General features: G+C 50.4%; 2 protein-coding genes across 4 annotated transcripts in view; both read right to left on the reverse strand.

The window, feature by feature from the left end:
• The window catches only part of EIF2B3 (eukaryotic translation initiation factor 2B subunit gamma), a 99,180-nt gene extending 89,441 nt beyond the window's left edge, over positions 1-9,739 (reverse strand). Inside the window, exons 1-2 of the mRNA XM_053985396.1 lie at positions 9,467-9,739; positions 5,956-6,095 (exon numbers count right to left, since the gene is read on the reverse strand). Coding sequence (XP_053841371.1) covers positions 5,956-6,095; positions 9,467-9,614 — 288 coding nt within the window. The 5' untranslated portion in view covers positions 9,615-9,739. The remainder of the gene's footprint in view (positions 1-5,955; positions 6,096-9,466) is intronic.
• A 722-nt stretch (positions 9,740-10,461) lies between these two features.
• Positions 10,462-18,855, reverse strand: LOC128811609 (E3 ubiquitin-protein ligase HECTD3-like). 3 transcript variants are annotated; one of them, XM_053985355.1, is made up of 21 exons: positions 18,396-18,851; positions 18,157-18,317; positions 17,540-17,632; positions 16,977-17,112; positions 16,489-16,604; positions 16,111-16,224; positions 14,958-15,040; positions 14,556-14,721; positions 14,134-14,215; positions 13,695-13,877; positions 13,553-13,602; positions 13,368-13,432; positions 13,034-13,137; positions 12,667-12,786; positions 12,447-12,536; positions 12,148-12,354; positions 11,765-11,894; positions 11,308-11,382; positions 10,966-11,047; positions 10,800-10,871; positions 10,462-10,631 (listed from the first exon to the last, which is right to left on the reverse strand). In XM_053985355.1, the coding sequence occupies exons 1-21, from the start codon at positions 18,720-18,722 to the stop codon at positions 10,547-10,549; spliced, it is 2,541 nt and encodes an 846-aa protein (XP_053841330.1). In that variant the 5' UTR covers positions 18,723-18,851; the 3' UTR covers positions 10,462-10,546. The 3 variants fall into 3 exon arrangements, with proteins under 3 accessions (XP_053841330.1, XP_053841328.1, XP_053841329.1); XM_053985353.1 differs by having other exon boundaries at positions 12,148-12,786; positions 18,396-18,854; XM_053985354.1 differs by lacking the exon at positions 10,800-10,871 and having other exon boundaries at positions 12,148-12,786; positions 18,396-18,855.
• Between the last annotated feature and the right edge of the window lie 2,797 nt (positions 18,856-21,652).

Below are 21,652 nucleotides of genomic sequence, written 5' to 3' on the forward strand. Positions count from 1 at the left end.
TGAATATCTTATCTCCTTTCCTAGTGTTTGTCCCACATTTTATACATTTGAGTTTCACACCTGCTCAGTATTCTTGGCAAACAACCCCTTCACATTGCCTTAAGCAATACAATTAATTTCTCATCTCTACCATAAAGAATACTTTACCTGATCCTGATACATTCTAGTTTTGCACCAACCTTTCCTTCCTCCATCAGAGTGGCTGCTTATCATCACATTATTTCAACTAGTACATTCTGAGACATTGCAATTTACTCTTGGGCTTCTAGTTCCTACCACAAATTTCTTGTTGCTATTTCCCAAAATCACAAGTTTTGTGTTACCAGCCAAACTCTATGTGCTATAACAAGGAAGGTCATGGCACACATTTTGCATACTGGTCCTGTGAATCAGCCAAAGGAGGTCTACTGAACTGCAAGAGAAGGCCTTTAAGAATGGCAGCAGAAGTCAAATAAATGAAGACCTATATCTGGACTGCAAAAAACCACACTGGATGTACCAGAAGACTTTACAATATGACTTGAAAAAAGCATGTCCACTAATATCAGCTGCAGAGGAAAAGCCTCCCTAAGTGAGCCAGGGGATTTCATTACATAAAATTACAAGGAACATAAAAATAAGTTAACTTTTAAAAAGGGTGCTTCCCATAATAACGAAAAAAAAAAAATTACCACTGAAAGACAAGCTGCCTACAAAACAAAACTGCATCATCTGCTACCACAGCCTGCAGCAGAGAGCACTCAGTCTCTTTCTTCTCTTGCTAGAAAGTGTTATCACATATCACCAGTGAAATGGTCAAAACTTTTACTGATTTCCCTATTACCCAGATTCAACTCACCTGAATGCTCCAGCCAGTGCTGCTTACCAATGAAAATCAGAAACAAGGACTAGTAATATTAAAATCATATATACTTGCTTTCTCCTCAGTAAAGAAAAGCCGTATCTCTTACATAGAACCCCTTCCACACTGCTCCAAGCAATTAGCAAGTTTAGGATGCTAAATAAAAATAAATAAAAACAAGGTCATGGAAGTTATTAAATTACACCTTAACACCTGCTGTTTCCACCTGCAAAATCAGCCTTACTGTTTTACTAAAAATGCCAAACACTGATCACATTAAAAACCCCCTTAATCTTGAAGCAGTATATATGAGGAAATTTGAGTACAAATGCAGAGCAAGATTAATGTTTTCTTAACATCTAAGGATGGGGTATTTAGTTGTTCATGTCCAGGGCTAGATTAAGCCTTCCTTACATTCAAATTGTTTGCTCTTTTGTCCCTAATGAAAGTTTCGTTTTTAGAAGACCTGATTCTTAAGAAAGCAAATTATTTCCTCCCCAACACAGATTCTCCAGGCTGCTAGAAAAGTGTGCAAAGGCAACATGCCTCTCATGCCTGTAATGGGTGAAACAGCAACCAGTAACAGCCTAACTGGTTGATTAAAGATATTTAAAGAGTAGAATCAGAAAGTGACAGGAAAAAAAAATGTGGATGTGGAAAATGAGATTTCATAAAGGAAAGTTTGATTTATTTTCTGTACAAAAAGAATTTTTATACCTCTGCTAACAATTCTTTTTTTCAAACACTTCCTGACAGGTCCAAGAATATTCTTTAGTGCAAACAAGAGATTAAGACAAAAGCAGATTGGCTCCATCAAAGCAGGAGACTAAAACACCACTAGTTAACACAGTTTTTCAAACACTGATAGTCATGAAGTAAAATAGTCAAAAGCCAGTGCCCCTTTTTGTATCCTGTAAGTCTTGCTGGACCCACGTCATTTTCATGCTGCAGGGAAGGCAATAACCCAAAAGGTACTGAAGTTTTTACTAAGTAAAACACTTCAGAATTACTCTAGTATAACTGCATATGTGAACAATTAAAAAAAATGAAAATCAGAAGGCATAATAAACAAACAAACAAAAAAAACCCCACAGTGTCCCTGTAATGATTTTACTCAGCGACAGAAGCAGATTGTCATCTTCCAGAATAAATTTCTCTATACATGATGCCCTTGCTAAAGCCCCATCTGAAGCAGGGGAGCTTTCTTCACTCTTCAAGGGCAGGAAGGTCAATCCAAACCTAAAGGCATGAAGACTGACTTACTGCTCTGTCAAGTCTAGAATGTGAGGTAACAGAGACCTCTAAACACCCCTAGGATGGTAAAGGGCAGTTCAACAACAGCATTGTTATACCATCAAATCTGAGTCTATACAACCTACATTCTACCACTTCTAATTCTACATATAAGCACAAAAATAATTAAGTCTTTGGAGCTCTTTCATATTTTGAAAAGCCATTCATTAACAGTCGTTCAAAGGATGAGCAGGAAACTAGAGAATTAAAATGCCAAAAGAATAAAATGGATTATGATATTAAAATGCTATCAAAACCCTAAGACTGGGTATTAAAATGATACCCACGAAAGCTGTCATAAGGCACACAGACTATAGCAGCATCCTGAAACAAACTCATTCCAGGGAAATGCTGGGATGGTCCATAGGAGGGCAATTAAGGGATCTGATCAACAGTTGTCACAATGTTCTTTAACAAACTGTTTTCATATCCCTGTATATAACAAAACATTTAAGAAATAAATAGGTCCTATACCCGCATTTTTGCTTTTTGATAACATAATTTTAAGTGCTGCACTTAGTGTAAAACAATTACAAATGTCTTTTTTTTTATTTGGTAGTATAAACGCAGGCAAAAATTCCTTAGCTTCTACTTCATATTAATTATTTTAAGTATTATTTAAGTGCAAAAATATTTTTATAATTAAATGCAAAAGTATTTTTCAGTTACTTATATTCAGACTGACACATTCCAGATTGAGGACCTTTTTAAAATCATAGTCTAGCACACACTGAATAAACCACAACTGGAGATTCAGAAACTGAACTACAGCTTTAATAAAGTTCCCTCAACTGTTTTCACTTAAAAGAGCTTCAACTTGTATTTGATGTCTTGTCCTGCTGGCTTTCTGAATGTGGGGAAACAGAGTATGTAATATTACACAGAATATGTACTACCATAAGGTTATCTTATGCACAAAACTAAGAGATTTGAGACAGAAGTCCACTTTCCAGTACTGGTACAAATCTCTTCAGTGATCCCTGGTAAATCACTTCACCTCATTATGCCCCAGTTCTCAGTTGTAGAATTGTGAGGGCAAACTGATTAATGATGTTTGCTATTCAGACCCTAGAACAGAATGTTTAATAAAACCAAACAAAACAACCCACTACACAAGTCAATTACAGAAATACCGGTAAAGAACAGGCCAGACTGACACCCAGGCCTAGGAATACACAAAGTGAAACTCACAGGACCAAGTTTTCTGATGTTCACTACTTTTCAAGTAGGTGCCTTTAGGAATCAAGTTTAGCATAATGTTTTTATTGTATGAAGGATCCAAGAAAAGGCTACATTCAGACTTGTAATGAAAATGAAAACCCTAATGAAGCTGCTACCTTGTCAATCAAGTGTAGGCTGAGACAGCCAAAAATAACAGGAAGACTTCCAATAGAACCTGCATCTAGTATATCACCTTTCAAAGCAAAATTGTCAAAAACATTATTATGTGTACAGAGTGGGAAAACAGCAAACAAAAACTTTAATGAGTTTCCTTTGCTGTCATGAACTTCTGAACATGCAAAAAGTATGACTGGCAGTCAGATGCTTGTTACTGTGAATGAAAAGTCAGTCTTACCTGCCACCAAAACACCAGCACCATAAAGAAAGAAAACAATGGAAACTACACTTCCTTAGTCATTACAGGTTTTGCATGTACGTGCTCTCCTGCTACTTCTGAATGCAATTCTTTAAGTCTAATCTTGACATCTAATCTTTAAAGTATCAAGCTTCATTACTCAAAGAGCAACACAACAAAAAGGCCCAAAACTGCAGGCACAGCAAGCAGCAGTGAGACTCCTTCAGTCAAAACTAGACAAGGCAGCAAGTCATGAAATGTTATGCTTTAGAGTGCTTTATGCACATCTCAGAATTTGTGATCAGCAGTTCTGCTACCCTTAGACATATTTCTTACTGTGCATTTATAATCTTGGCTTTACTCCCTGTCACTTGCACTGCAGACAAGCAAGTTGTCTATACTGTGCCATGTTACCTCGCTTTCACTGAGCATACTTGCTCTTCTGTCTGTGGGCAATTAACTCAATTTGTGACAACTAAGTTTCAGCAACCAGTTTAAACTTCTCATCAGACTTTTGGCATGGGCTGCAAAAAGCCTGCCAGCAAACTATGGCCACAAGAAGCAGTTGTTTTCACCAGGGAAACTCATTCTTCAACGAGATGACTCTCCCACTGCACTGCAAACACAGCCAACATACAGCAGCTTTTCAGCTACCTCGACTGTGGAATTCTCTCACCTATATCACACAGGAGAGGGCATACCCTGTAAGAGGTGCACCAGTGGTATGCATTTACTAGAGGAATGACTCCAAAATACACAGTGCAGCAATCTGCTCAAGAACTTAGTATAGGCTTCTTTCAAATAAGAGACCACTTTGTCCTCTGTGCCCAGGCAAGCAGACATGGAATAAAAAGGGCAGAAGCAGCTGCTGCCGCTCATACATAGCATCTGACTTAGGAAAACTTGTGTGGTTTTCAGGACTACCTCACATCTTCTCTAAGCCTTTTTTCTGGAAAATAAACAGAAGATCAACACTGCCGCCTGTGAAGACACGCTATTTTCTAACTCACAGACACACTACTTGTTGTCTCCCAGGGCCCCTAAGCAGACCTGCCTGGATTACCAAAAAGACAGACACCCCAACATATGGGCTTGTCACTGATCAGGCAATAAAACTGTAAGGTCAGGGTCCCAATTTGCAGTGCAGATACTCCCTTATTGCATGCATTTATTTAAAAAATACTGCCAAACTAAGTTAGGACAAAACGTGATTCTCCACATGACTGAAACAGTCAGTTCAGTTAAACTGATTTTGTTAATTTTGATTTTCTTTGTTATGTATTCTCTTCACCCTCTAAATACTAGTCTGTGCATGAATCCCTTGCCAGATCTGTCTTCTTGTGCTATCTACACATCCGTATTTGAAGTTTCACCTTGTCTCAAATGGAGTCTTTCTCTCGGGAGTATATAGACTCTAACACTACACTTTATTAGCTTCAAAAAGGGCTTCAAAAAGAAACCTCAGGACTTAAGCACTCATTGATGTTCTGTTGCAACATTTATTTAAACAGGCAATTTGGCTAAGATGGCCTAAACAGGCAGGGAACAAATCCTATGATTAAGTCTATGACAACAACAAAAACAAAAGTCCGTCCCAGATCACAGCAAGAGCTCCAAGCAGCATTTCTGCCTTACATGGGAGTGTTTTAATTATGCAGCTGGAAATTAAAATTCTATAAACTGCTGGTTTTATTTGAACAGCAGCCCTTTATCACATCTGGGCACTGTTTACTGAGGAGCTTACTGTAAGACCAAGGGAGCAAAAGCCCAGGAAAAGCAGAAAATTGAAGCCAAGCACAAGTCACTGACCCAACAGTCCAGGCATGCCTGTGTCATGGCCAGCAGTGAACACAAACTTTCTGGAGCATCACTGCATTGCCTTAGACAGCAAAGAACGTTTGTGCAGAGCTACTCCCCCAAGCACTAGGTAGACAGACAACAACTATCACACACTGTATCAAAAAATCACAGAATACAACCTTTTAATTACCTTGTCAGAAAGCTAACACTGACCAAGAGCAGCCCAGCCTAAACAGGCTCCACCATTCCCAGCTCTCAATTCCAATAATTCAGAGTCTTTGTATGAGTTCCCCTGTGGGGTGATCTTCACAAAATTCAGCTCTTTTGAAGACGAGGAAATTCAGTTATGCACAGTATCATTACACATTACACAGGACACTCCTTACATTGTTACAAAAATATAAACAAACAACTTCCAGTTAAGGTAAATAAAAGACAGTAATACCTTAATTTTCTGGTGAATATGCCTCAGTGAATCTGCTGTACCCATGTCCATGTTGTCACTGATGCACACAAAATCAAGCTTCATTTTTGTGTCCAGGTTTAGCATCTTTTGGATTTCCTTCCTTGTAATCACAATGACCTCTAGGACAAAGGAGAGTGAGATGAGATGAAGCAGAAAAAAAGCTAAATAATATTTATCACAAATAGGATACACCCACTTTTTTATTTAGAAAGGCTGATAGAACTGTCAAAAGGCTTGAGTAACATAACTGGGTTCTCCACCCAGTCAAGCTCTTTTGGCAACAGTAACTCTTCAAGAAAAGAATTAAACTCCAATGAATGTGAAAACAATCTCCCCTGCTTTGCTGGGTGGAGGTTGTTACTGAAAGGGAGACTTGCATGTGTGGCATGAGTTAGCAAGATAGAACAGACACTTCTTCTATCATTAACCAGCAACCTCAAACCATATGTCCTCAAACAGACCAATGAGACCCCGTGTTCATGTCACCAACACTTTAGAGCTTTGTCTTTTGCTGCCCCAATCCTGTGTAATCCTCTGTGGACAACACCAACCACACTATTACAATACAATGGTTAAACTATTTCTCAGCATCAGCTTGGCAAGAAAGTAGAGTAATATATGAGCAACAAATTCATTCCATCTACAAAAGGATAAATGCATATTTGAAGGAAATCAACACTGGCATGAAAGCATATTTTCCAAAATGAAGAATGTGAGAACAGAAGCTCTGCAAAGAAAAGACTGAGGAAACAAGATGACAAGAAACCTTTTCCCCCAGTCTTAAGAATGGGAAGGAAAAGCAACAATCACATTTTCCAGTTAAAATATCCCCAGTAAAACACCTAAACACTATAACATTGTATTCCACATGGAATTTTAACAGAGAATTATGGGAAATAATAAATAATAATGATAATAATAGTATAGGCAAGATGAAAACACATCAGGAATAATCTGCATCAATCAAAACTAAAGTCATCCTGAATCTATTAAAAGATGAAGGAACTGTAAACATGGGAATTGTATGGTGCCAGAGACATGGCTGCTCTTCCACTCCCATACTGGATGCCAATGTGGATTCAAAAGAGGCTGAAGAACCTAGAGAATAGGACTGAAAGCACACCTTGAATTAGGCAAAGAATTAACTGATGAAGAGGGAACTGGTGTCAGGTGCAGGTTTTAAGCTCACACTGTTCAGCAAAAACCTGGAGAGCTGGGCAAAGGTCTCCTAAATATTAGGAGAGATGAAGCACTTGCAATTAGGGCAAAAGAAACACAGTGAGTCAGCCCATGGAACACCTACTTACTTACATAAGCAAGTATGAGGAACTAATCATCCAGGGAGAGAATTCATGCCATTGGATCATTTAATACAGGAGTGTACAGCTTGGTCACGGGCGTGAAGCAAGGAAGGAGCAGGAAGGTGGCAGTTTGCTTACTGAAGCTGAATACATTTATTGACTACAACCCTGCATGTCCACATTTTCACTGGAGAGAGAGAAGCTGAAGCACTACATGTGAGAAAGGAGAAAGATCTGACTGCAGCACTATCACACAGTCACAGCACAGTTCAGGCTGGAAGGGATCACACTGGGTCATCTGATCCAGCCTTCCTGCTCAAGCAGCCTCATCTCAAATCACATTGCACAGGATTGCATCCAGATGGCTCTGGGATATCCCCAGTGAGGGAGGTCCCACACCCCCTGCACAGCCTGTCCCCGTGCTCAGTCACCTGTACATTAAAGAGGTTTTTTTCCCATGTTCAGGTCGAACTTCCTGGGAATCAGTTTCTGCCTGCTTCCTCTTGTACCATTGCTTGGCACCACTGTGCTGAACCTGGTCCATCCTCTGACACCTCCCCTCAGATATTGAGAGACATTGATGAGGTTCCCTCTCAGTTGTCTCTGCTCGAGGCTGAACAGGCCCAGCTCCCTCAGCATTTCCTCATAAGAGAGATGCTCCAGTCCCATCATCATCTCCACTGGACCTGCTCCAGGAGCTCCATGTCTCTCTTGTCCTGAGGAGCCCAGGACTGGACACAGCACTCCAGATGTGCCTCACCTGGGCTGAGTAGAGGGGCAGCTACTAGTGCTCAAGAGCATCAAGTGGAAATGGTTATTTATGAATAAAGAGCCAGACAAAGCACAATACTGATTACACATAAGATTTTAGCTATCTAAATTTCCATTGCAGGATAAAAGTATTGCCAAAAAAAAAAAAAAAAAGTGACAGGAGAACAGGCAAAGAAGGCAGACATTCAGAATGCAGATTTCAAAAAAAAAATCCAAAGAACATAAGTTCTTTAGGCTTTTCTAATGAAACAGAATAAAGGCAAAGTCTGATCTTAGTTTCATTCCTTCACACTGAAATAGGAAGAGGCTAACATGGATAATCATGAGCTGATCTTTACATCTTCACAGAAGATAGAAGCAGTCAGGAAGAAAGCCACAGACTCAGGATGAAGTACAGAATAATCACAGAGACAAAACTGAGAAGCAGAAACACAAACATAAAATACCCGAACGCTTGAAAGGTGTCAGGAAGAAGCTTTATATGAAGCTGGGGGGATGCCACAGAAAGATTTGGTCCAGCACTGAAAAGGTGAACAAAAGCCTAACCTCAGAAGATACTGAAGAAGCTCACCAGATACTAATTACCACCTTAATCCCAGTGTGAAACAAAGCCCACAGGTGAGCAACACGAGTCTGCCGCTGTGCCCGCCCTGCTGCGGCCAAAGCCCAGCACTTGGCTCTGCTGCCCCACAGGCTGAGCGCCTCAGACAGAGCCAGCAGCCCTGAACTCGGGCCAGGCTGAAACAACAAACCACGAGCCATCCCCGGAGAGCTGACACTTAATGACTCAGAGAAAGAAACACGGGAGACTCAAGGTTAGCGACCCAGGGAATGACACCATTGGTGGGAAAGGCCTCGAATCGCTGCACTGTTGGAAAAGATCTTGAAGATCATCAAGTCCAACCAACCTGCATCACCACCACATTCACCACCAAACCACGTCCTCAAGTCATATACTCATGGCTTTTGAACACTTCCAGGGATGGTGCCACCACCACTTCTCTGGACAATTTGTTCCAATGCTTTAAAACTCCTTCAGAGAAAAAGATTTTCGTAATATCCAATCTAAACCTCCCCTGGTGCAACTTGAAACTCGTCCTGTAACTTGTTACGTGAGAGAAAAGACCGACACACCTCTTTTCAGACACCCCCGGCCCTCGCTGAGAAGAGGGGTAGAGGATGCAGGCACAGAGAGCGCAGCCGAGAGGGCAGGAAGGGATGTGACAGGGGCCACCAGCACAGCTCCAGAGCAGAGATGTGCTGCAGCACCTGCCCCGTCCAACAGGGCACCTGCGACACGGCATCAGGACGGCGGGAGAACGGACGGGAGCGGCGGCGGTGACCGGCGACAGCCCGTAGGGACCAGGGGGAGCCCGCAGTCACCAGGGTCAGCACGCCCAGACCCCGCCGTGCCTCACCTTCGAAGCCGGCGCGCTCCAGCAGGTTCAGCGGGTACCAGAGCAGGGGCCGGTTTCCCACCGGGAGCAGCGGCTTCGGGATGCTGGAGGTCAGGTCCGTCATGCGGGAGCCGCCTCCGGCCGCCATCACCACGGCCTGGAACTCCATCGTGCGGCGGAGCGACACAGAGAGGCAGGGCCTCACCGGGACAGGTGAGACAAGGCCGGTTCACTGCTCCGGTCCCTGCGACCGCTCCCGGCACTGACAGCACAGCAATGGCGGCGCGGCCGCGCTGCGCCTGCGCGCGGACAGCCGAGAGCGTCGATCGCGCGCGAGCGCCGATAGAATCGATCCGCCTCGCCGGTGGGCTGCGGGCGGCCTCCACCCAGCCAGGACAGCGAGAGGAACACCGAACGAAGGGACCCCTCGCTGCCGAGCGCCGAGTCATGGATCCCTGCCCAGCGGCGGGGGGCGCTCGGCGGAACAGCGCCCCCAGGCGGCCGCAGGGAGGACTGCGGGGGGTAATGGGGGCAATGGGGCTCTGTGTGGGGTGTAATGGGGACACTGGGGGCTTTGTGTGGGGTGTACTGGGGGCTCTGTGTGGGGTGTAAAGCGGGCAATGGGGCTCTGTGTGGGGTGTACTGGGGGCTCTGTGTGGGGTGTAATGGGGACAATGGGGCTCTGTGTGGGGTGTCCTGGGGGCTCTGTGTGGGGTGTGGGGTGTACTGGGGACACTGGGGGCTCTGTGTGGGGTGTACTGGGGGCAATGGGGGCTCTGTGTGGGGTGTACTGGGGGCTCTGTGTGGGGTCGGTTTGCAGCTGTGCTCCCCACACCATGTCCAGAGAAGGGACAGGACTCCCAGCGCTCCCCACCCCCACATGGCACGCTCTGCACCCCGCAGGAGCCTGTGTGGGCGCAGCACCCAGCGGCCGGTGCCATGCTGGCCCTTCCAGCTGCACCACTGGCCACACGCTCCAGTCCCAGACCTAGAGAAGCACAGACAAAAACAGCACCTGGGGCAGGAGAGCAGGATCTGGCCCTGCAGTTTTATTGAATCCAGTGTCCTCGAGGCTCCCATGGCGTGGGGCACATGGGGGTCTCATTCATCCCAGGGGTTCTTGTCGGTGTCGATGGACATGCAGTTGTACACAGCGTAGCGCAGCAGCTCCTCACAGACCTTGGCTCTGGCAGGGGGAACGCCAGGTCACAGCCATGATGACCACAGAAAACCTCAGGCTTCCCTCCCCACACCTGCTGGGACATCCCCCAGGGGAAGGCCTGGGGAGTCTTGATGGGAACCCCAACACCAGCCCCAGGGAGTGGGGAGCATCCCTATCCCCAGCTCAACTCACGAGGAATAGTTGGGCAAGAAGAAGGAGCAGGAGCACGTGCAGGCCTGTGGCATCAGGTCCAATGCATCCAAGCTTGGGAAAAAGGAGAGTCAGATCCCAACACAGCGACCTGACATCATGTGGGGACCCCAGCATGGCACAGGGACCCCAGGCAGGATGGACTCACTTCGACCTTTCCGGGTAGACGTTGATCTGAACTGGGAGGCGGCTCCGGCCGGTGACGAACTTGAGGAAACGGCTGAGATCCTCTGAGGGGAAGGACAGAGCACAGGTCTCAGGGACAGGACTGTCTATCACAGCAAGATCTGCCTTGCAGAATAACCCCAGGAGCATGGGGCAAAGCTAAGGGATCCTGTCCAGAATCCCAGGAAGGGCCGGGTGGGATGACTCCAGCTGCTTCCCAGGGAAGCACCTGGTGAGCAGCCCTGGGGCACAGGGCACTGGGTGCCCCATACCCTAGCCCGTCCTACTGCACATGAAGAGCAAGTAAAGGCTTGGGGTCACTCACCACTGGTGAAGTTGTTGAGTGCCTCCAAGAAATACTGGATACGGGTATCATCAGAGGGGAAGTCATCAAACTTGACTGCAACAAAGAATGTGCAATGGCTTAATTAGAAACTCCCAGCAAAGCAAAGGAAAGGAGTAGACCCTCTGCTTCTCGGTGAGCCCATGAGAGCCCCTGGCACCCCTGACTGGGACCAGCAGTTTGTGTCATGGTGGGTGGAGAAACAGAGGTCCTAGATTGCAGAGCAGCCACTCACCTCTGCCCATAGCAGCTAAGAACCAGATGGACCAGAGCGGGGTCCAGTGGGGCTTGCTGCTAAACCTGAAGCATCCAGGGACCCTCTACCTAATCCTCTCAGGCACCCCATGACCAGGATGCATGTGCAGGACAAGCATTATCAAGGGGATCCCCTGCCCTTGTGGAGGGCAGGGAGCAGCTCTGGGCTGGCCCTGTGACTTACTGAATTTCTGTAGTTCAGCCGCTGTGATCTCCGGGTCCCCGCAGATCCTCTTCTCCATCTGCTGCCAAGTGAGCAGGTCCAGCACAGGCTGGGGCACCACACGGAGCAGCCCAGCACGTATGGCTGCAATCTGTGGGGACACAGGATGGGCTCCATGTCACCACAGTGGGTCCACCTAGTGGGCAGCCACCTAGGGCTCTGGGGACAGCGACCACAGGGATACCCAGGACACATGGACACCCTGGGCATGGGATGCACAAAGAAACCACCCAGCTGAAACTGCGGACACATTTTGGCAACCACCAGTCCCACAAATACCAAGATGTCTTGCCACAGGAGCAGGGTTCCCTTGCAGCCCTGTCAGCCCTGGGGGACAGTGTCACCTGCTCCTTGCTCTCCTCCAGCCGAGCCTTTTGCACCAGGCGGATGAACTCCTTGCGGTCCTCGTAGCACACAGCGGTGTTGCTGCCGTTGGGGATCAGCTCCACCACGCGCTGGTCACTCAGCACTGTTGTGTAGGTCAACTCTCTGCCAAACATGAACTCAAAGCCTTCCCTGTCCACCCTCTCCAGCACCTCCAGCAGCTTCACCTGCAATCCAAAGGAGCAATACCCACCACAGTGGAGCCAGAGCAGCCATGAGAGAGCACAGCACTGCTCTGCCAGCACCCAGCCCTGCTCACCAGCTCTGAATCCACAGTGGGAAAGTCCTTGCTCCAGCTGACCTCCTCCCCTGCCAGCTGCTTCCACACTAGCGCCGGCAAAGACAGGATCTGCCAAAAGGAGTGGACACAAGCATTCTCTTCCTGCCTCTCCTTCACCCATGGGCAGCCCCCCTCTGCCCAAGACAGGGTGGCCCCTGACAAGCCCCCTTACTGGCCAGGAAGGCTCTGTTGTCCTCACCAGAAACTCCTTGCTCCTCAGGGCTGCTCCCATCAGCTGCCCAATCCATTCATACTTGGGAAAGTCCTTGCAGGAGGGGTTGGGGACATACATGTCCCTGGTGTCACTGCTGCTGTTAGCCTGTGGGAGAGACTCTTAGGACACAGAGATTTGACAAGCCCAGCATGGTCTCTCCTGCAGCCTACTCCACATTCACCCCTCCACCTGCCTCTCCAGCCCTTTACACCCCTCCAGGAGATCTCCACCACACAGGTACAAGCACAGCTCCCCCAGCCAATAGTCCTGCAAGCATTAAGGTAAGGCTAACACCCCAGGCTCTGCTGGCTGACTCCCCTGGCCTGGACAGGCAGACAGTGGGATGCCAAACCTGATTGGAGGTGCGCACAAAGAATGGCAGGGGCACTGGGACATCACTGGAGCTGGGACACAGTTCCTCTGACACATCTGACAGACTGTCCCGAAAGCCACCACCTACAGGGGGGGCAGACGATGGTTAGGGCCAGACACTGAGCCACAGGATCTGGCCAAGCTGCCCCCCTCCCTGGGGCAGCAGCAGCAGCACCGGTGGGGTAGGGGAGATACAGGGACGATCTCATGTTTATGTTTGCAGAGCAGGGCTGCCTCTCCCAGAGCAGCTAGAACAGCATGTACACCCACTGAGCTGCGCCCCAGCACATGAGACACCAGGGGAGAGCTCTCACCATTGTCAATGATGCCCTCAGTGATGAAATCGCACTCCCACCACTGGCTGTAGGTCAGGGGCCACCTGTGGGGAAGCAACAGCCCCATGCACATCTCTACTCTCAGCATACCAGCAGCACCTGGAATCCCCTTGCACCCTGCTCTGGGGAAGAGACACTCCACAAATGTGACACTGAAGACCTACCTGTAGTCCAGGGGCTGATTGTTCTTGGAAGATCTGAGGCCTTCATACAGCTGGAGAGTAGCAGAGCAGAAAGGGGATGAGATGGGAGCAAGACACCTGCTGAAGTGACAGGTACCTGGCACAGGGCATGGTGTTGCCATACCTGGGTGAAGACGGCGTTCCTACAGCTGGGGTCCAGTGTGGGGTTGGCACGGTGCTCCCGGGCCAGGAGCCGGTTGATGTAGAGCTTTGGCAGGGTGTGAGGAGCAGAGCTCTCCGAGGACTGCAGACAGTGGGCAATGAGGGCTTCACTCTGCTTGGACAGCAGCAGGAATGGCTTCATGCTCTAGCAAGGGACAAGCAGGGATGGTTAGAGGTCTGATCCTGCCACCACCTGCTGTCTTTTCCTCTCCTCAAGTCAGCCCTGGGGTCACAGAGGATGCTCTTCCATCGCTCAGGCAATGCCAAACATGGCAGCTCTCAGCCCTGAGCTGGTCTGTCCCCACTGGATAAGGAGGAAACACTACAGCCCCCAGAAAACCTGAACTTGTGAGGAGATGCCCCTACTGGCACCATCCCAGGGAAGCCTGGCACATGCTCACCCTAAGTGCATTGAAGGTGCCAATGCTGTCCTCGGAGAGGGGGATCAGGTAACACAGAACACTTTCCAAGAGCTGGACAAACCTTGAGACAGGAGAGAAGCAGTGTGAGGCTTTTCAGCACAACCCCTGGGCACTGTGCTCCCTGCACATGGGTCCCCTCCAGCCTGTCGAGGGACATCAGACATGAGGGGAGCACCCACCCAGCACCCTCTGTCCAAGCGCTTTATTTCATTTCCCCCCAAAAAATGCTGCAAACAAAGGCAGCCCAGCCCATGATGCTGCCCTGCAGCTGAATCACTGCAGAGTGATTCACACTCTGTGGGGCCAGTGCTGACCGCAGCCTGGGGCTGCCCTGCAGGTCAAGGCATGATGTTTTTTGGGACTGAGATCACTGTAGGAACTGGGGCATCCCTGTGCCATACCTCTGAATGAGCACAGCTCGCCGGTACAGCATGTCGGCATCCACGCCTTCCAGGAGAGGGTAGCGAACCAGCCGGGCTGGCTGGAACATGTCGGCGTTCAGGATCAGGTCCCACTCCCAGAAGGACACGATCTTAATCCCCTGCAGACGGACATTGTACCCTTGGTCTGCCAAGAAAGAACAGTGATGCTGCATGTGCTGCAGCCAGCATGGCTTGGATACTGCAACAAGAGGCGAGGTGCCCCCAGCTCATGCAGCGTTTCATATGAAGCTCATTCCTCAACCTTCCCGCCAGTGGATCCCAAAAAGCAGTAAGTGTGGTAGGAAGAGCTGCAGGGTCAGGACTAGTGCAGGTTTAGGGCCAAGCTGGGCTGGCAGCCACAGTCTGGGTGCACATGCTCACCCCGGCACTCCAGGAAGCGGATCTCCAGCACTGGCATGTGGGTTTTCATGTCGCGGAGGATGCAGACATTCTGGTAGCTGTTCCTGCATACAACATGGAGGGAGATGGTAGAGCCATGAGGCACAGACAATGGTCAGGTGGCCAGCAAGGCACAGGCCACTCTGGCTCCCCAGCCAAGGATGTGCTTCTACCCATGCAAAAGCCCCCCCACCTCACCAGGGCTGTGGCAGGAGGTGCCCAAGCAGAGAAGAGGCTGTCAGAGGCACAGAGACGTTCTGGAGAAGGTGGAAGCCGCATCCAAAAAGCCAGAAAAGAGCACAAATTCAAAGCAGTACAGAAAGACAAGATGGCTGAGAGCATGTCACTGTTCTTGGGGGGTCCCAGCACATCTCACAAGGGCAGAACCAATCTTTCAAGCAGAGTTGGTCATGCAAGTGTGGTGTGTTTTTGAAAGAAACAGGGATTTGTGTAAATGAGCAATATACTAAATGTATTTTCAACATCTTGTCAAGGTCCCATCAAACTCCTGTGAGCCCATGGGGAAAAAACACTGCACGCATTCAGATGCAGTGAGGAGCTGGCTCCTGCCACTGCAAAGGACACCTCTGCAGTCTCATGGGTACCTCTTCAGAGACAGATTTCATTGCTCAGCCAGAGAACATCAAACAGGCACGTTTTGGGGGAAGGCCAAGGAGACCTTTGGAGACCTTTGCACTCCCGTGTAAGCCCCTGCCTGCCTTGAGAAGGGTGCTCCAGGTGAAGATGGAGAGGTGAAGCACCCCAGGACTTCCTGGCTACAGCATGGCAGAGATGCTCAGGAAGGTGGCAGCAGTGCTGTGTGCTCCCAGAAGTGAGGAGGAAGAGGCAGAAAGACCACTAAAGTCACCAGGCAGAAGGAAGCATGCTGCAGACCAGCTGCCACAGCATGGGTGAGGAGCAGGAGAGGAGATTAAAGCACTTGACTGGCACATGGAAGCCAGGGACCACCACATTTGTGGGAGTAGATGTAGCCTGCACCCAGGGAGCTCCAACCCTTGGAGAGCCACTGGCAGGTCACTGAGAACCAGCTCCAGCCCCATCCTTAATAGGATTCAGAGACAGCTCAGGAGTTTGGCACAAGCTGGGCACAGGCTGCTCCTCACTCATTACTCACTCGTTAATTAGGACTGTTCTCAGGTGCTGCAGCCTGCTTGGTGTTCCCCCATACACAGCCACTCGCCTGGGTACGTAGGAGTTGGACTGCCCATCTAGCATCAGCCACAGCCTCCTGTGGGTGAGAAAAGCAAGGAACAGCATTGTTCTCCCCTCATGAGCTGCCTGGGCTCAGAGGTACCACCAAAGTTGTCCCAGACCTGGGGCAAAGCTGTGTCTTCCTGGGGTGCCTTTGGCAGCAGCTGTCCCCCACCTCAACCCCACACCCCCAGCTACAGCTGGGGGAAAGCTGGGTTGAAGAGGAAGATGGTGCTTTGCCCCGCACCCTACCCTTCCCTGGCACAGCTGTTGGCATGGAGGGGACACCCCGAGGTCTCACTTGACAATGGCGCCTTTCTTCATGTTGAGCCGCACCCAGTGCTGCCCCGGGGGCCCGCTGCTCTCCCAGAAGGTGTACGTCAGGTTGTCTGTCAGATGGGCTGCAACGCAATCCTCCTGCAAGAGTGCAGTGAGCAGAGGGAGGGAGATGAGCATCCTTGGACATGCCATGGCCTCCTCTGAGATGTGTTTTGTGGGTCCAAAGGAGGTCAGGAACAGGCCAGCCCCTTGGTTTGTTAGGCTCTGGGTGGATGGTGGCTCCCTGACACAGCAAACTAGGCATGGCTGTGGACCCTTAGTGCCCCAGAGACACAGCGGGATTTTGCCCCCAACACCCAGCTCCCAAGAGCTTTGCTAGAGCAGCAAAACGCCCACCATCCCTGCCCCTTGCAGAGGGGACAGCCACAGCCGGCCACTCCACCCCACATCTGTGGTGATGCTCACATGTCTTATGCTGCTTTTAGGCTGCAGAGGAGCCCCACTACGCACCATGTGTGAGGACACCTCGATGCTGTTGATGTGTTCCTTGGTGCAGTCCACGCACTGCAGCTTCTTCTCGCTGTGATCGTACAGGAAGCGCCCCAGCTCCATGTCGTGCTCATAGGTCCAGCCTGGGGGCACGGACCTGCAGGGAGTCTCTCTGTTAACAGGACGAGGAGACCAGGCTGCGCCCCAAACCTGCCCACCAGCTGTGTGCAGGAGCCCCAGCTGAGATTGGCTGTAGTGTCTCATGGTCACCAAATTGACATGGTGCCAGGCCACTGTCCCTGCAGCAGACAGATGGCACGGCTGTATCTCATCACCAGCACACCAAGTATTAATGGCCACTCCAGCCCAGTGGGAATAGCAGTACACAGTCACTCCAATAGTCTGTGGAGCAAAGGCCATCTTCACTTCAGCAGTGCCGAGGTACTAATGTAAAAGGCATCTCATGGCACTCATCCTCCCCCCTCCAGACCCTTGAAGCCAGTCTTGGCCCTGCAGACACGTCCAGGCCCTGGCCAGCAGCCCTTCAGGATGCTGCAGTCCTGCTCAAGGAGATACATTCATACCGAAACTTCTGCACAGCGGCCTCATCCTGCTCTATGAGCCTGGGCATCTCTCCAAGGCGCATGGAGTACGTCAGGTCCACCACTTGTTCCCAGCTGGAGCAACAGGGGCGGAGGAGTCACACAATGGAAAAGATGTGTCAGCGCTCAGAGTGTCCATTACTGCCTTAGCCTGAAGTGTAGTCAGCAGTAGTGGGGCACTGGGGCTGACACCCAGGAACAGCTGTGGGAAGGATGAGTGTCTGTGCACTCGGGTACAGGCTGGGACAGAGCAGGGGAATCCCACCCTGCACATGACCTTCCATCATAAAAATAAAATTTGAGCTCTTTGATCACTGCACTATCTCTGTGACATCGCTCAGCCCAAATTCAAATGACTCAGAACGCCCCTGGCATCATCTTTATTCTGTGCAGGCGCTGCCACAAGCAAACAGGATTAATCTACGAGGGAGCACGCACCTGCCCACCGATGCTAGGCGGGGATGGGTCCCACCCGCGCTGGAGGGAGTGAGTGGGCTGTGCTGGGCGTGCCCAAGGGATTTGGGATGGTTGGGTTGCACGGCCTCTGTGGGGACGGATCACATGCATCTCCAGTGCCCAGTTCCTGCCCGGGGCCATACCTGACAGCAGGTCTGTAATCAACCCCCAGCGTTTGGTGCTGACACTGGATCCTCTGCACGGAGTCAACCGGGACTAATTTATCTCCTCCCTCTCCGAACCTCTGCGCCAGGACCCAGCCCTCCGCCAAGCCAAGGGTGCCCGTGTACTCCTCCAGCTGCTCCTGAAGGCACATCCCGTCCTGTCACCGCCGTCGGGACCCGGCACGCCCGGGTGGTTCCCGGTGCCGCACCCGCGTTACCTTGCTGAGCTTGACCCAGAGGCCGGCGCTGTTGCAGTACTCCTCGCCGGTGGCGCGCAGGCAGCCGCCCTTCCGCACCTCGATCGTGGCCCGCGCCGCCCGCTTGCCGCCCCGCGCCGGCCCCGGGCTGTCCCACACGCTGAGCAGGCTGCGGGCGGCGGCGGCCGCGGCGGCCGAGGGGTCCTTGCAGATCTTGTACTGCACCTCCCGCGGCACGTAGCAGAGCGCGGCGGGCAGCGCCCGGGCGCGGCGGAAGCACTCGCTGCACTGCAGCAGGAACCGCAGCCGGCCCAGCACCTGGTGCGGCGCTTCCCCGCCCGCCTTCATCGCGCTCCGGCCACCGGCTCCGCGTCGCTGCGCTGCGCCCCGGGCTGTGCCGACTGTGCCCCGACCGTGCCCGCCCTGGAGTGCCCGCCGGGCCCGGGCGCCTCCGGCGGGGCCGTCGTGCCCGCCTCCCTCCGGGGCCGCCCCGCCTCGGGCAGCACTCACTTCCCAGCTGCCGCCTCCACGCCGGGCACGCCCCAGCGCTTCTTCATCACTCTCGGGCAGCAGGCGCTCCGGTCTCCAGTTCCGGGCCCCCTTTGCCAAGATGTGAGTGTTACGCCCAGTTCAGTATCTGGCAGGAGCTGACCCGGGTCACAGGCATCCCCTTGCCCTGGCTTAGGACTCTGCTCTCTCCCGGCCTCCAACATCTCTGTCATTGCCTGCTTTCCTACAAGCAGAGAAGGAGTCCTGTGGCATCAGGGCACAGGGCTACATCTCCAGCATGGATAGGGAAGAGAGTTTAGTGGGAGTTCTGGTATGGGAATGCCAGTTTCTGGCTGTTATATCCCTGCCCTGGGCAGGCCTGCAGCAGGTGGAGATGCTCCAAGCACTTGCTGGGGAGGAGGACAGGCTTCCCTGCTCAGAATAGCTTTATCCCAGGCGGCAGAGGCATCCTGGCAGCAGGAGTGAGGCCATTACACCCAGAAGCACCCAACCCCCTCCCCCACCCACAACACTGTCAGTGTGCCACCTCATGTCATGTCTGCTTGTTGCATACCACAGCAAGGCGGTGGCAAGAGAGCAACTCAACTCCACCCCATGCTACCTTAGTTTCTTCAGGTTGGACACAAAGGGCTGAGTTGAAGGACCATGAAACAAGCTGGCAGGCAGAGCTCAAAGGTCCCCCCAGTGCCTGCCTGCTCTCCTGGCAGGTCAGAGTCCAGCTCCATCCCTGCCTGCAAAGGCACAGTGCAGAGAGATCCAACAGCTGATCATCCCTGCAGTGTTATCTATTGAACAGGTGTGCCTGTGCCTCACCACAGCAATGGCCAACTGCCTTCCTCTTAGCTGCAGTAACCACAGAGAGGAAGGTCCTGGACCCTCCTTCTGCAGCCAGTCACCCTGTACCACTGGTTTGCAGAGCTGCTGCAAAGGGTTAAGCCAGTTAATACTCTGAGTCACCTCTGTGACACTACTTTGTGTGCAAGACATGGCAGGGCTGATTTCTGCTTCACCTCCAGCTGACTCTCACAACACCAGTCTTCATTGCTGCTTAGACTCACAGAATCATTTGGGCTGGAAAAGACCTCTAAGTTTATAGAGTCCAACTGTTAACCCAGCACTGCCATGTTTATGACTAAACCATGTCCCCAAGTGTCACATCCACTATTTAACCCAACAGAAGGACACAGGAGCCCCAGCCAGACCTGAGAAATCATCAGGAAGGCCAGGAGTAGTTAGTTAATTCATTTTATTTTAGATCCTACATGAGGTAGGGGCAGACAGAACCTGTCAAACTACTTAAGTTTGTCATAGTCCAGCGTATTAGTAGCATAACAAGAACAGCTAGACTATATGTGCGCTGTTAATCACCTAAAACTATTCTATGACAGTCCAGCAAGCTGAAGGCAGGAGAGAGCAAGTGGTTACATGGAGCCATGATGACATCACTCCCTCCCCATCTCACTCCTACCCACTCTGTAGAGTTGCAGCTGTGGCCCATGGAGATGCTCCACAGCAGCACAGAGACAGCAGCACCTTCCTTAGGATGGCACTGGCTTGAAAATCGATCTCCAGTGATTTGAGACTGGCTGTTGGATTGAGGACACGAAGCCACTGGTTCCTGATACTCAGGACTCTCTTGTCCCAGGCCACATGCAGCAGGACTCCAGGGCAGGGGCACTTGATTTGTGCCTTGTCAAACATGATAGGAGACAGTTCCTACCCACAGCTTTAGAGATCAGAGAAGAAACATGACCCAGCATTGACCTAACACCTATTTTGGGCCCCTGAGATTGGCCAGAATTGAGCCAGGCTGACCTTTTCCACAATTCGCTGGGCTGTCACAGCAGATGTTCAGTTTGTGATTGGCTTTAAAACACTGCAGATGAGAAGACCACGCAGAGAACATCCAGGCCAGCTCCCAGCTCCCCCTTCCCAGCTTACCTTTGCACAGCAAACTGAACAGCACAATCAGTGGGTTATCTTGGCATTGTTCCACAGCAGCCATGTTTTTCCAGACCCTCTGACCACACACCAAACAATCTCACTGCTGCAATGGGCTCCTCCCCCTACTAGAGGGGCCTTCACAGGTCTCTCCAACCCAGTACACCACCACAGCGGCAACTGCTGCAATTCTCCAACATGCATACGGTGATAACACAAAATAGACAGTAAAACAATGGTTTATGTGGTAAAACATGTTTTTCTCAGTATGCTTGTAGGAGTTAAATCCACACCATCCTGGGTGATTCCCTTTCTGCTAGGACCAGGGTCCTGTTAATTCAAGTATCTTTTAAACAGAAATCCTGGTCACCAGCGAGATCCTTTCCCCAGAGTTCCAGCAAGCCCTTGGGCAGCAAGGAATAAGAGGTCTCAGATGCTAGAAGACCTTGCTGGAAGGAAGAGTAGAGAAATGCAGGAAACGTGGGAAAAAAACTAGTCGATAACTACATAGTTCATCAAGTGCTTCAGGTTAGGGAGGGCCTAGATCTAAAGCCAGCATGATGAGACTGGAAGGTTGATCACAGTGTCCAGGGCTGTACAAGAAGTCTTGAACATCTCCAAAGATAGAGGTGCCACAATGCTTCTAGGGAAGGATCTCACCACTTCAGCCAGGTTCTGCTCTCAGTGTTGCCTTGCACAGCAGCTCTCTCCTCATCATGGAAGGCTGGGGCTGTGTACATGGGTAATGAGAGGGAATAGAGAAGTCTAAACATATCTCAGTGAGAAACCTGAAGTGTTGTGGGTATACCTCTGTAATTACCTGTTAC

Source organism: Vidua macroura, chromosome 9 (genome assembly GCF_024509145.1).
Source record: "Vidua macroura isolate BioBank_ID:100142 chromosome 9, ASM2450914v1, whole genome shotgun sequence".
In the NCBI taxonomy this organism is placed as follows: domain Eukaryota; kingdom Metazoa; phylum Chordata; class Aves; order Passeriformes; family Viduidae; genus Vidua; species Vidua macroura.